At 46.0% G+C, this 14,124-nt stretch overlaps 1 protein-coding gene across 6 annotated transcripts in view; it reads left to right on the top strand.

The window, feature by feature from the left end:
* The window catches only part of CCDC162 (uncharacterized), a 153,004-nt gene that overhangs the window by 93,991 nt on the left and 44,889 nt on the right, over positions 1-14,124 (top strand). For all 6 annotated transcript variants that reach the window (XM_059732773.1, XM_059732782.1, XM_059732784.1 and 3 more), the window contains exons 28-31: positions 3,277-3,394; positions 4,253-4,415; positions 8,831-8,969; positions 12,904-13,057. In XM_059732773.1, coding sequence (XP_059588756.1) covers positions 3,277-3,394; positions 4,253-4,415; positions 8,831-8,969; positions 12,904-13,057 — 574 coding nt within the window. The remainder of the gene's footprint in view (positions 1-3,276; positions 3,395-4,252; positions 4,416-8,830; positions 8,970-12,903; positions 13,058-14,124) is intronic.

Consider the following 14,124-nt stretch of genomic DNA (forward strand, 5'->3'; position numbering starts at 1 on the left):
TATTACAGGTCCTCATCTTCTCAAAGACATTGTCGCAGGGCACCTTAGTGCCTGCTCCTAAGAGAGGAGAAACTGCCAGGGAGCGAGTGAGCGTGCCCTGGCCTGACATAACGAGCCCAGCTGAGGCTGCTCAGGTAATGAGCGCAGCTGCGGGTTGCTGGAGCAACCAAGCGGAGCCAGCTGCCTGTAGGGGGCAGGGCCTGGCCCTTATAAAGCCCAGGGCCGAAGCTAGGCTGGTAGTTCTCTGCCAGCAGTTGGAGAGGCAGGAGCTCCCTCGGCTGAGATATGGGAAGGAGCCTAAGTTGCAAGTACAGCTCATGATAGCCCTGGAGGCTTGAGCTATGATGATGAGTTATGGCCATGCGGCTTGCATTTGTGTTACAGCCTAGGGGCTTGTGGTTTTGCGTTGTGTTATTACGCCCGGAGGCTTGGGTGAGGCTGTAGGGGTTGGAGGAGGCCTCAACTACAGGGACCCCAGAGAGTGGGGTGCCCTAGCGCCAGGAGGGCGCATTATTGTTCATAGCGCCAGGGAAGGCGCAGCTCGCACGCCAGTGTATGAGCAACTGGCGGCGAGGAGCGCGGCCAGTAGGTCGTGGGTGCAACCCGTAGGTTGCAGACGGGGACCTAGACCCTGGATTGCGTGTGGGGGAACATAGACCCCGAAGGCGCAGCTCGCACGCCGCTGCGCGAGCAGCTGGCAGCGAGGAGCGCAGCCAATGGGTCACGGGCGCAACCCGTAGGTTGCGGACGGGGACCGAGACCCCGGATTGCATGTGGGGGAACATAGCCCCCTGGCCCCAGGAAAGGGGCGGTATTACTGAGTAGCCCTGTGTGGGCGCGGTGAGCCCCGGAGAGGGGGAACGCCATTGTGTGTTATTGAGTAGCCCAGTGTGGGCACGGCGAGCCCCCAGAGAGGGGGAACGCCCTTGTACGTTATTGAGTAGCCCAGTGTGGGCGCACGGACATAGCGAGCCCGGCCGCAGGCTAGTGCGGCAATCCCCCTCAGACTGAGGCAGGGCGCTGCGGTTGCCCCTGAGAAGACAGGGAGTAGCAGCGCGGGGAGCCAGAGTCAGGGAGGGTATCCGTGCGGTTGGCCCATAGGACCGGAGGCCCGCTAGAGAATCCTGGAGCGGAACCACACCGGCAGGGGAGGCCCAGAGTGGGCCAGACGAGAGTCCCAGCAGGAGGCTGGGCATGAGAGAGGGAGCCCAGGGGGGGCCACAGTAGAGAGACAGACCGAACAACATCCTCTACATCTGTGAGGCTTGGGGCATGGTATTAGGGGAGGTAGGAGCCACGCATAGCCCATAAGGCTGGGGTGCTTAGGTAGTGCCATTGTATGGGGAGACCCACGAGGGGTCCAGGAGCTGACAGGCCCGAGGAAACACAAGGCAGCCTCCCTATTACATATTACATCAAGACGTGGCGGGCGAGAATGGAGGGTGCCCTTGGGCCGGGGTAGCGCGGCGAGAGGGCCTTAAGTAGATCACAGCCCTCCGCGAGGATCCCGCCGTGACAGACATCATATACCATAAGACAACAGAGGTGGACAGTGCCAAACCCTTTGGGAAGTATTTTTTTGTTAGCACAACTGTGGAGAAATCACCCTTAAAATAAACATTGTTATGCATGCATTAAAGGTATGTGGGGAGGTGAGCGAGTGAGTGAGTTTGTTGGTGGAATGATGTAAATGCTAACCTAAACTGTGAAGAGTAAGAACGTGTAGACGGTGTATTAAGTCAGTATATTCATTCCTGATGCCATTGCCTTTGGGATGAACTGCAGCTGTTGTGTTTAGTATTTCCCAGCTGATACAGCTTCTGAGCAATGAGGTGAAACTTAGAAAACAAATTGATAAATAGAATAAATATTAATGTCACTGAGTAAAGTGTCCTTTGTGATGTTTCCTTGGGTACAGTTGGTGCTTATCATTCATTATACAAAAATTGTTGACGAACAGCTGGTTAAACAAATCCTACCCTAACATAGTTCCCTAGTTTATAACACAGCATATAACAATTCATTACTCTCCTGTTCCTGAGAAACCAACGCTTCTTATATTTTCTTCCTCCATCATTCAGACTTTCCTTTTTTATTTTGAAGGAACTATAAAACTAACTTGGATATGAATTGAATGTAATACCCAAACTGGGTTTAAACTTTTTATACAATACTACACCTGTTCGATATCGTACTTCACTTTCGTATTTCTTGAGACAAGAAATGGCTCCCTTGCTTATAAAGATATTCGGGAAAGTACTTTTCTCCATATTAAATTATAAAAGTATAGCATCTTGTGGTCCAAAAAGCTGGGCTGTATATTGAAATTTGCAGGGAATATTGACAAATAATCTGTGTAGATGCTATCCCTTTCTGTGCTGTAGCTTAGCTTGTCTTATACGAAAAGGAATTTGCATTATTCATGTTGTAAGTGTTTTTCTGGAGCAGATAGGATCTTAAAACCCTGAAGATCCCTGCTCATTTTCCCATTTTGTAATGTATACATTTTTTGCCACCACAATGGGCCAGCTTCCTCTTAATGTGGCTGGGTGTGGTTCAGTAGAATGCATCAGTGCTGGTTCTGAGTCAGACAGGAGTCATTACGTTATGTAAAATGGCTCTGCCCTCTACCAATTTTTCCTCTCAAGAGAGCTGAACAATTTTTCCACTCAGCCAAGAGATCAAGAGGTTAATCCTGCAATGAATGCCTCTTGTGAGGTATTAAACGTCTTCAATTCCCCTTGAAGCCAAGGAGAGTTGTGGCCAGTCATCATTTTGCGTGAGACATTTAGAGCTTTGTGAGAATGGGCTTCCTGTTTCTATTCTTGAATTATGGTCTCTTTTAGCTGCAGTGTTTCTTCATTATATTGCAGGTCTAGCCCATAGTTTATTATTTTTGATTATTTGATTCTAGAAAGTCCAGTTTGCAAAAGATAGCAACAGTGTACTCTGAATAGAGATACCGTTTGCCATATGTTCGGGTGTCCTAAGTGGGTCGATGGTAGGGCCCAATCAAAAGCCTATTGAAGACATGACTCCTCTTGGTACAGTGGACTTTTGGATCGGGACTCTAGCTGTCATTTTATCTTTCAGGTATACTTGTTTCTAATCGTTTCAAATCTGAAGGTAAATCCCAGACTCAAGTGACAGGTTTTGCCTAAGTCCTTGAGAGAGAACTGCGGGATGTCATCCTTAATTTTCCAGGGGATTTGATGAAAATATAGCTAGATAAAAGTTCCAAAAGTAATAGAGCCTCTCTCATTACCTCTAATTCAGATCCTTTCAGCCACGGCCACGTTATTTGCTGTCTCCTGATGGACAAGCTTTCCTCAATTTGTGGTTCATCCCTCACTCTTCTGAAGTGCTGATCATGTTTAAAATGCTGCCAGAGAAGGTGAGTATTTAGAAACCAAACATACAGAGAGATTTTGTTTTCCAATTTGAAGCATGTAGATGCGTCTAGAGCACAGACCACACTTTTCACACATACTTTATTAATCATCTCTCATGCCCAGCACAGGGAAATAAATGGACTGTGGTGTGGTGATCTGTTGAAGTGGCCTGTCAGATAAGTATACCTGACATTAAGAAGAAAGGCTGTATCTCTGGGGATTTACTTTTTGGGATATAGAAGTGAGAATAAAAGGATAGAGAGGTAATATCAGATAGTTCAGACCTTTTTTTTAAAAGAATTGAAACCAGCCATGCTGGGTCCCCTTTCCCTGGAGACAAGAATGCACATCTCTGATCCTTTTCTACCACTGCCCATCTGCCCATATCCTCCCCATCACGTTGGCAAGGGAGGGGAAGTGGCAGGGCTCACGCTTGAAAGCCAACTGGGTTAATTCTTTCTTTCATTCTTTTTGTTCTTCCTTGACTGAGGGACAAGGGTAAGAATCAGAAGGCACTAGGAACAAGTAATGGCAGTAAGAGGTATTTGCTGTACAGAAAGGTTAGTGGGGGGTGATGGAAATGTAAACGGGTGAGGGAATAGGGAGATATGGTAACATACTAATTCTCTGTTTCTGGAAAATTGCTGTTCATCTTTGTTTAAATGGTAAAAAGCATGCTTACGCAGGACTCCCCGGTGCTCAACATAACCAGATGTTTTTAAGTTGTAAATTCATCGGAAGAGAGCCTCTTTATGTTTCTCCAGTGCCCCATGCAATCCAACATAAAGCCTATCGGTATTGTGTATTCATGAAGATTTGCTATAGTATCATGTTTCCCTTGTGCTTTATCTTGTCTGCAGGCTGCTTACAGAGCTCTTAGGTTGAGTCTGCAGATGGTGGCTGCCCTTCTGGACATTGTCTCATACCTTTTGAGCTTTGCTCAGTTAGGAAACTCCCCAAGCTGTTTTGATACCCTAAATCCTGAGTGTCTGACTGCAGACTGGGGAGGGACTGAAAGGATTGGTAAGTGATAGCCGTTCAGTGTTTGCAACAAGCTCACTAAATACATACTGCAACTAGAGACTGAGAAAAGTTAAAGGCTGAAAGGGTGCTTTTCACTTAAAAATATATATAGTATATGACTTGGTATTAGCTCCAGAAAATATCTTTCTGCCAGCCCCCATATTTTGCTCTTTCAAAGCTTAGATTGATTATAAATTGGCCTAAAATCAAACATGTTCAGTTTCATAATGCTAACACTTCATGTGTTTCATGATCCCAGAGTCCTTTACACACATGAATGAATATGCTGGGCAGCACCCCTGTGAAGTAGGTAAGCAGTTTTGCTCTCGTAGGTCAGATGAAGTAATTGAAGTATGTTTCATGCACACAGCTCTATGCAATATTAAGGGACTCCATTTGGACTGCAAGACCTCTTTGCTTTATTTTAAATATGCTGTACAGTACTCGGTGTTGCTGCTTGCAGCCATGAGGTGCAGTGTTTGCTCAGAGCTGTTGCTCAATTCCTCAAACACATGGATTTTCCTGCAAGCTTCCTGCTGTCACCCTCCATATCATATCACTGCAATTCTTGTTCCAACCTACAAGGAACACATCTCCTGCCTTTCCATCCCATTCTTTAGTCACTATATCTTTTTCTTCCTTCTCCTTCTGTAACCTTTCTTCATCTTACTGTGGAGAAAAGAATAACTATTTGTTTAAACCTTTTTTAATTGGTTGGACTATCTTATGTCCTATCCAATGACTTCCATGCTGTACACTGAAGGTCCTTCAGACAGGAGAAGAGCTCACTGCCCTTGGTGCAGTTGAACTGGAGGTGCCCTTCTTACTAAACCAAAAAATACCTGATGATTTCAGAAATGTTGATATGATGCTGCTGCCATGATGGTCCAAGAGATATGCAAGAGGCATGAATTATTTTTATTGGACCAACTGTATGGCTGGTACAAATATATGCAAGCTTTCTGGACCAAACTCTTGTTCCTAGGCAAGTGCGTATTTAACACAGTGATGTTCTAGCATTCTGAGATTCAGTAACGGTTTACAGCAGCAGTTCCCAAACTATGACAGGTTGCGCACCATCAATTTAAAAGTATATAACCTTAAGTACCGCCAGCAAATTTTGTCATATAAAGTAATTATAATAAATCTGTTAATGCGTACCACTGACAGGCTGTCTGCATACCACTGGTGGTCTGCATACCATAGATTGGGAACTGCCCATTTACAGGGCTGCCATGTATTGGGTAAAGTGGATGGGGTTGCTTACTGTATGATAAACTAGAGTTTATAAAAACAAGGCAGTACAAGTGGATGCATTGTTTGTCTTTCCAATGTTAGAAAAATTGTAAATAAATACAGGAAGATGAAATACCTATATGGCCTCCTTTGCATAGGAAAAATCCAATGAATGTGGTGCACATGTCCATACTGACAGGAGTACAAGGGTATTTACAGCAGGAACTTCTAAAATTCACAATAGAAAAGCCTATTTAAGTTTTATTCCTTGAGTTTCCATACAATATCATGGTGCAGCATGTGGGACACAGTACTGTTTCCTGGAGTGAAGACATGAGTGAAAGCCTGCCTCTTTACAGGCTTTACCTAAGACACTTTTTTTGTTGAATGAAAACCCATCTCACTCCTGGCTGCAGGCTTTTCTCAACTCCTTCGCATTCCATTTTGCTCGTCTGTAATACCTCTCAAAGAACTAGCCTTTTAATAAGCCACCTTGCTACTTTCTAAAGTGTGGCTCTCCAATGAAAAATGTCTCTATAGTCAGCATATTTAGATTCAGTGTTTGTATCAAGATGGCTTTCCAGACTGCCTGCGCTCCTAGCTCTGACTAGAATCAAAGAGCCCAAATGTATTCTTTCTGGATCACTCATTACTAAGTACAAGCAACTTTCCTCTTGCACTAATGTAAAAGCAGCATGTCTCCATCAGACTCAGGACACGATCCCTAATTTATAATGGGGGTAAAACAGTGGGGGGAAAAGAGGCCAGAAATTCTGCTGGAGAAGCTTAGTTAACAATTCTTCTGATGTTATAAGGTATATTAGAATTTTGTTGGGTTTCCCACAACTCCATGTTGTGGAATTTCAATGCAAATGGGGAATAAAGAGCAGAAAATTTACCTGAATGTAACTCCAGATCACTCATTGAACAAGTCCCATAATTACATTCTCATGGCTGTACTTTTAAGTTTTTGCTCTCAAACCTGTACTTTTTCCCACATGGAGGCTTTGTCACATGCCATCTTTCTTCTAATTGTCAAGGTATCCTGTAATGCTTTATCTCAGACTGTCCTTGTTGTCTAAGCATCATCAATTACCTATCAATTGATCCTTTTCAACAGTTACTGAAATAATTTAAAACTGTCCTGTGTTCCCCAACAGTGTTCTGCAAGGGATGGAACTTGTCAGAGTGTTTGGCTAGTGCAAAATTATTGCTAAAGAACACTCTCTTTTAATCACAGCTGAAATTCTTGAACCTTTTCAATATGAAATTTGATTCTTGCAATGAATTTATTGTAGAAGATGAGTTGAATTAGATTTTTGTTTACAAAGGAAAATTATGTAAACTGCTAGCCAAAGAAGTACACTCCAACTCTTACTAAATGAAGACTTGTACTGCATTAACATGAAGATTTGACCTTGATGTTATTTGTCTGAATGTTTTTGATCCTCCTCCCTTTGTTTTCAATGGCAAAATGATTGTTGTTTTGAAAGAAAGGATTGAGCTCACCTGCTCTGGCCAGGTCCCTGAGGACTGGAGAAGGGCCAATGTGGTGCCCATTTTCAAAAAAGGGAGAAGGGATGAGCTGGGTAACTTTAGACCAGTCAGTCTTACCTCTATTTCTGGGAAAATGCTAGAGAACATAATCAAAGAACACATTTGTGCAGGCCTAGCAGGGGAAACTATGCTGAGGGGACACCAGCACGGGTTTGTCACAGGTAGATCCTGCCTGACAAACCTTGTAGCCTTCTGTGTCCAGGTCACACACTGCCTGGACGAGGGAGCTGAGGCTGATGTCATCTTCCTGGACTGTAGGAAGGCCTTTGACACAGTTTCACACCCTATCCTCATTGGGAAGCTAGCGGACTGTGGAGTGGATGCCTACACGGTCAGGTGGGTGGCCAACTGGCTTAGGTACCGCACCCAGAGATCAAAAGAGGTGATGTTCCCCCTCTATGCAGCACTGATCAGGCCACAGTTGGAGTACTGTGCCTAGTTTTGGGCGTCACACTTCAAGAGGGATGCGGGGAATCTGGAGAGGGTCCAGAGGAGGGCCACTCGCATGATTAGTGGCCTTCGTGACAGACCCTACGGGGGGAGGTTGAGAGAGCTGAATCTCTTCAGCCTTCACAAGAGACGGCTGAGAGGAGATCTTGTGGCCACCTATAGATTTATTAGGGGAGGTCAACGGGGAATAGGGGAAGCGCTGTTTACTAAGGCGCCCCAGGGAGTGACTAGGAATAACGGGTGTAAACTAGTTGAGAGTGGATTTAGGTTAGATATTAGGAAGAAATTTTTCACAGAAAGGGTGGCAAGGATCTGGAATGGGCTTCCAAGAGAGGTGGTGCTATTGCTTAGCTTGGAGGTCTTCAAGAGGAGGCTAGATAGTCACCTGGCTGGGGTCATCTGACCTTGGTCCTCTTTCCTGCCGGGGCAGGGGGTCAGACACAATAATCCATTGTGGTCCCTTCTGACTCTACAATCTATGAATCTATGCTCCCTCGCTCCACCCCCACACATCTATCCACCCCCCCCACACACCCACAGCCCCCACAAACCTATACCCATCCCCCACAATATACAAGAGTAAGATTTCATTTTAAACTACGGTGTAATCACCTCTATGTACACTACACAAGCACATGTAAATCAGGACAAAAATATTTTTTTTTAAATCATATTAATGAATGTTGCCTATGTTCAATTTTTAGAATATAATTTGGTTTTTTTTCTGGTTCTGAGATGGCAAGACCCCTTGTTGAAAGGAGTACTCCCAGGGGCAAGGGGAGGGACTTCTGGTGGCAAAGGTCAGGGGTTAGGTTTCTGGTCCCAAGATGGTGACCAGGGGGTAGGGCACCTGTCAGGGGGTGGAACTACCCATGTGGCCCTCAACAGCTTGCCAGAACTCGGTAAGTGGCCCTCCACTCAAAGTAATTGCCCACCCCTGCCATAATCGTTCTCTAACTTTTTTTGCAGTGCTGAAAAGAATATAAGACCATTCTTCTCTGGTTTCCCAGAGGAAGGGAGGCAGGAAAAAAGAATTCTGCTGCCAAAAAAACCAACCTTTTTGTCCTTAAAGTTCATGACTTTAGAGGGTAAAATAGATCTCAAAGACAATAAATGTTAGTATGTATTCCTTGTTGCCTGACTCAGTGGACTTATTGTTTTGGGAACTCTAGGAACTGAACTTCAGGAGATACAGAGAATGATTGATAACCTTCAGAACCCCCTGGATCCCCACCAGGTTGCCCAGCTGGTAATCCTTCATAGAGAAGTTCTGTTTCTACAGTTTGATGCAACAGTCAGGCATCTATTACGGTAAGAATCAAAAGTGCTAATGCCATCAAATCTTGCCTGCTAGTCTGTTTTATGAAGTGCTGACCATGAATTAGTGCAGTGAAAGGGGAAGGAACACAAGCAGGAAAGAATTTAAAGTAGTCCTCTATAAAGGGTGTTCTAAAAAAACCCCATTTTCTTTAGGAAGTATGTCCTGGGTCAGCAGCTCTCAATCTTTTCAAGTCAGGGGCCAGAACAATCTGGTTTTGGTTTGACATGGACTGGGTGGCTTCTATTAGTGCATCAGCAGTGGGGGGACCCTGTCTCTGCCCATGCTGGGGCCAGGTAGCTGAGAGCTGTGTCCTCTCTGGTGCCACTTCCCCAGGCCCCTTGCTCCACAGGTGGGGTAGGAGAGCAGCTCCCAGCTGCTGCAGAGGGCCCAGGCAGCGGGAAGCTGAGTTGATGTTGTGCTGCAGTTGGAAGGTGAATGGGGGAGGGGGCGCAAAGGGGGATAGGGAGGGAGAAGCGACATCAGCATGGATGCAGCTTCCAGTTGCCTGGCGCTGGCATAGCCCTTGCTGACTGGAAGCTGCACCCGTGCCACAGCCAGGGAGGTTAGGGGGTGGGGGAAGGAAGCAGCAGCAGGAGCTCAGCTGAAAGTTGCCTGGCCCTCATGCAGTTCCATTATTCTTAGCCTCAGTCTCAGAGAGGGCCTAAAAGACCAGCTAAGGGATGCTCATATTAGTCTTTTAAATGTTCATTGCAATGTTGTTGCTGCTGTCACAAACTAAATAAAATTACAAAATAAGGGCAAATTATTTCATTAAACCAGCTATTTCCCTCTGCAGACTGGGATCTTAATGGTGAAAGATGTATATTACAAGCACACTCAGGGAGTCTTGTGCAGAGAGTTGAAATAGAGCATCCTACATTCTTTTTTTACATGTCATTCAGTTGTGTCCTCAGATGGTTATGGCAGATGAGGCACTGCAGCATATATATTGTGGACTGAATTAGGTAGGGTTTTCTGCTGACCTGCAAGAAACCAGAAATAGAAAAAAAAGGTTAAAGAACTTGGCGTTTTTTTTTTTTTTTTTACTGATTAAGGCATTATGGGGGCAGTTGGCTCTGAAAACATTTCCCTCTGATAAGGGTGCATATGTTGACAGAAAATAATATGACGTGTTACATCTGTATTGCATACTCTGGTGTGTGTGTGTGTGTGTGTGTGTGTGTGTGTGTAATTAATTTTGATTCATTTTCTCCACTCTGGGATTATAGTGTAATCCCAGCAGCAGTGCAGGCTGCTCTCTTAAGAACTCTTTGGTGTGTTCCAGCCATGAATATTGTGAGAGGTCCCTAAAACTTTTTAAAAACCCATTTTTGAAAAAAATGCTCATTTCTACAGCCACATACCAACAGATAAGGTCCCTGCCCTAAACAGCCTCTGGAGAGAGGGGGAGTTAAGGGAGCTCATCACTTTTCAGGAAATAGGTTGGTGTTACTCCTTAACATTTAAATGTGGGATTGAAGTGGAATGAAAAGTATCTGTACAAGAGAAAGTCAAATGAAATTAGAAAGCTGTTTTCTATCTAGACTGTTGTTTAGTTTATATAGTATATTGGTCTATAAATGCGTATAGAGAGTACTACAAATTAGCTTTGTGTCTTTAAGAGTATATGCATGTAGCAGCACTGAGCAGCAGAGGTGTGCAGAGCGAGCGCTGTTTGATTCAGATTTGGCCTGAATCTAGGACAGTAATTCAATTTGTTGATATGGCCAAACCCAAATCTGATCTGAAGATTCGATGCTGATTCAGAGAATCAGTGATTCGGACATAGACACAGCTTTAAATGTTTTTTTTTCTACGTACCTGGAGGTACCAGTGTGACTTGTGAACACTGCAATGCTTAGGCGCATGGAGAATCCCACAGGAGTGCGGGGGGGCCCTCCACGTGCTTGGCAGTGAACCTGGAAGTAAACTGGAAGTACTTCTGGTCCAGTTTCAGGTCTGCCAGGGAGCACGTGGGTCCCGTCCCTCCCACTCCCTCCCGTCCCTCCGGCTCAGCGATTGGCCACAGGGGGAGCCCAGGTGCCCCCCCAGACCCAGGAGGCACCAGTCACCAAGCCGGGAGGGCGTGGGAGGTGTGGGGCTCCTGTGGGATGCTCCACGAGCCCCAGCATCACAGCATTGACGAGCTGCCTGCTACCTAAAGGTACGTAGAAAAAACATTTAAAGCTGTGTCTGTGTCCGAATCACCAGATCTTTCCCAATCTTTCCGATTCAATTCAGAGAGATTAGAAGGTCCTCTGATTTGGTTCAGATTCGGAGCTTCGGCCGCTGAATTGGGCCAAATTTCCACCGAATCGAATCGGGGACCGAAGCTTCGCACAGCCCTATTGAGCAGAGGTATCCCAGCCAACTCTGAACAAACAGTAGAACAGTATTAATATGGCATTCCACTAGTGCTAATAAGTTCTTCTCAGGAAGACTCAGCTGTCTCTGCAAGGCATTGTATTATGTCATGTAGACATACCCCAAGTCTTTATGGAAGATTAAATAGATTTGGGGGCTCTTTGCTTGTAGTTTCCAAAGTTTACTGTGTTCTTTTCATTACGTTAGTGGAATGCTGCAGCTGCTAAGTACCTCTGAAAATCAGCTTGGGGGTTTTTCATTTAAGGTACCAATATTTGGAAGCCACCTTTGAAAATGTGGGCTAAGGTGACTTGCACAGGGTCATACACAAACTTCTTATAAAAACCAAGATTAGAAACTAACTCTCCAGACTCATAGTCCCACCTGTGACTTCTAAGACCTTCCTTGTGCTCCAACCCAAAGAGCACACCTTGCATTAGTGGCCCCAGATGCTGATAAGGTGTGCTTCCTATTTGTTAATATTAACCAGCTGGTGGATATTCATGTAAGATGTGTTTGTATTTCTGAACAGAAGGGGATTTTGGTTTATTTTTCTGCAAGCACAAGTGGTCTGTTAGTGCATTCACACCAACCACAGCAATTTGGCCTTTCCCCTGAGCACAAAACCGCAGTCAGTTGTGAGGCACAGCACACAGATTGTGCATTCATTCCAGCTTATTAATATTAACATCTAATTCTGTCCCAGAATGCTCCAGGATGTGCGGGCCGGGAGCGGTCCGAGGCCCTCGGGGGCGCGCTGTGGCCAGCAGCCCTGGCACGCGGGTTGGGGAATGCAGGCTGGCAGACTAGAATTAGGCACGGACGCATAGCAGTTGATTAAAGATTATTTTACTTACACGGTAGGTGGTTGCGGTGCAGGCAGGAAAACTTGCTTGCGTTGCAGTTACAGATAGGAAAGAAGAGCGGACAAGAGTTCTAATCTTGCGAACTCTAGCCCAATCCGGCTGAAGGCTCTAAAACCGCGAGCCTGTTGTATCAACTGAAGAAAACAACTCGGAGAAGAGCTCTGGATACACTCACACGAAGTTTGCTAGGCTCCGTGGAACTTGCACGCAGGGAAGGGGTTCATCGAGGGATCGCGCTCGGCGACGGGGAGAGGCCAGAGGTTGATCAGACCCCTATAGCCTTCTTAAGGCACACGCTGGGTCCGTTAGGCTCTGCAGCGCTTGGAGTTCTTCACGAAACGTGAAGTCCTCCTCCTCCAGATGGTTGTGGAGTCCTCCAACTTGGGCTGAAACCGCTCAAGCCGCTTATACAGCTAGCAAGCCAATCGCTAGCTGCCACATGGGAATAATTTAGAACTAGCCAATAGTGGGACACAAATTTGCATGCGGGTGGCAGGAACTCCTTTGCACCAGGGTTTTCTCTTTGCAAATGAGAAATGCACCTTACAAAGAAAGCTCCTCGTGGCGGGAAATAATTTAGCAGTGCCGAAGCGCGCGCACACAAAATCACACCCTTGGGTTGTGACACAGGAGAGATTTTTACAAAGTTGGGATTTAGCTTGGTTTTAAAAAGGGAATTCTGATGTCTCTTCAGAGAAACATTTTTGTCATCTGGGAATATTTCGGCCTACCAGAGCATTACAGACGGCATGTACCACGGGCTGCCTCCTTTGAGTAACTCTGTGGTGAGGAGTGCATTTGCTTCGCAGTTCGGGCTCCCACAGCCACTGGACCCACATAGTTCCAGCGTGAGTAAAGAGTGCTTTGAAAGAATTATTGACTTCTTTATTACTGTTTGGCTGCTAAGGAAGAAATCTTGTTGTGATACTGTATTCTGTGGTGGCAGAGAATCCTAGAGAGGTAGGGTTGGAAGGGACTTCCAAAGGTCATCTAGTCCAACCCCCTGCCCGAGGCAGGATCATCCCTATCCAAACCATCCCATGCAAACCATAATCTAAACTCTACATAAGCCTACTGTCAACCCTGGCACAACACAGTCCTACTACCATAACCCTAACAGGTAAAGCAGGAGAACTACAGCAGCCAACATCCTGCTTTTATGAAATGTTATCAGTATATACACAAGAGATGCCAAGAAGAACTTAGACGTTTGGAACTTCAAATCTCCAGTCATTGTGGGCCTTTGTACATGCCACAAAATTGGCCTTTAAAGCGGCTTAAATGCCCTTTCGCACTGCTTTAACGGTGTTGCTGTTTGCATGCTCAGCCACGAATTCTGCTTTAAATGACTTTGGTACGTAGCAAGATAAAGCATCTCCGAGGTGTTTTAGTCTGCTACCTAACAAAGTGCAACAGTGCATGGGGCGCTGGAAGCCGACATGCTCGGGGCTTGGCAGGCCCTGGGCAGCTCGGGGACCGTGGGACCTGGCAGCAGTCCGTGCAGGCAGGCTTCACTGAAGAAGAAAAAAAAAAAAAAGCAGAGAGCCTGACATATTTTTCTTTGTTTTTCTCCCTGGAGCCTGCCTGAGCTATGTGGGGGCCTGGTGCTTCCCTCTGTGGCTGCAGGGGGCCAGTGCTTCTCTCCGTGGCTGCGGCGCTCAGGCTGGGTGCCAGTGGGGGCACCCACGCAGCTCAGGGGCCGCTCGGCCTGCAGGCAGCTCACCCCCCTGCCTCTTACTCCTCCCCCTGTGCGAAGAGGCAGGTAAGGATCAGGCTCCCACCCTTGCGTATACGCCATGGGGGTTTAGTTTGGTTTAATTCTCCCTAAATTGAAGCCGTGTTTTTAAAAACCCACTGTTTCAATTTAGGGAGAACTAACCCAAATTAACCCCCACCCCGTGGCATGTACAAGCAG

The sequence above is a fragment of the Alligator mississippiensis genome, chromosome 1 (assembly GCF_030867095.1).
Source record: "Alligator mississippiensis isolate rAllMis1 chromosome 1, rAllMis1, whole genome shotgun sequence".
NCBI lineage: Eukaryota > Metazoa > Chordata > Crocodylia > Alligatoridae > Alligator > Alligator mississippiensis.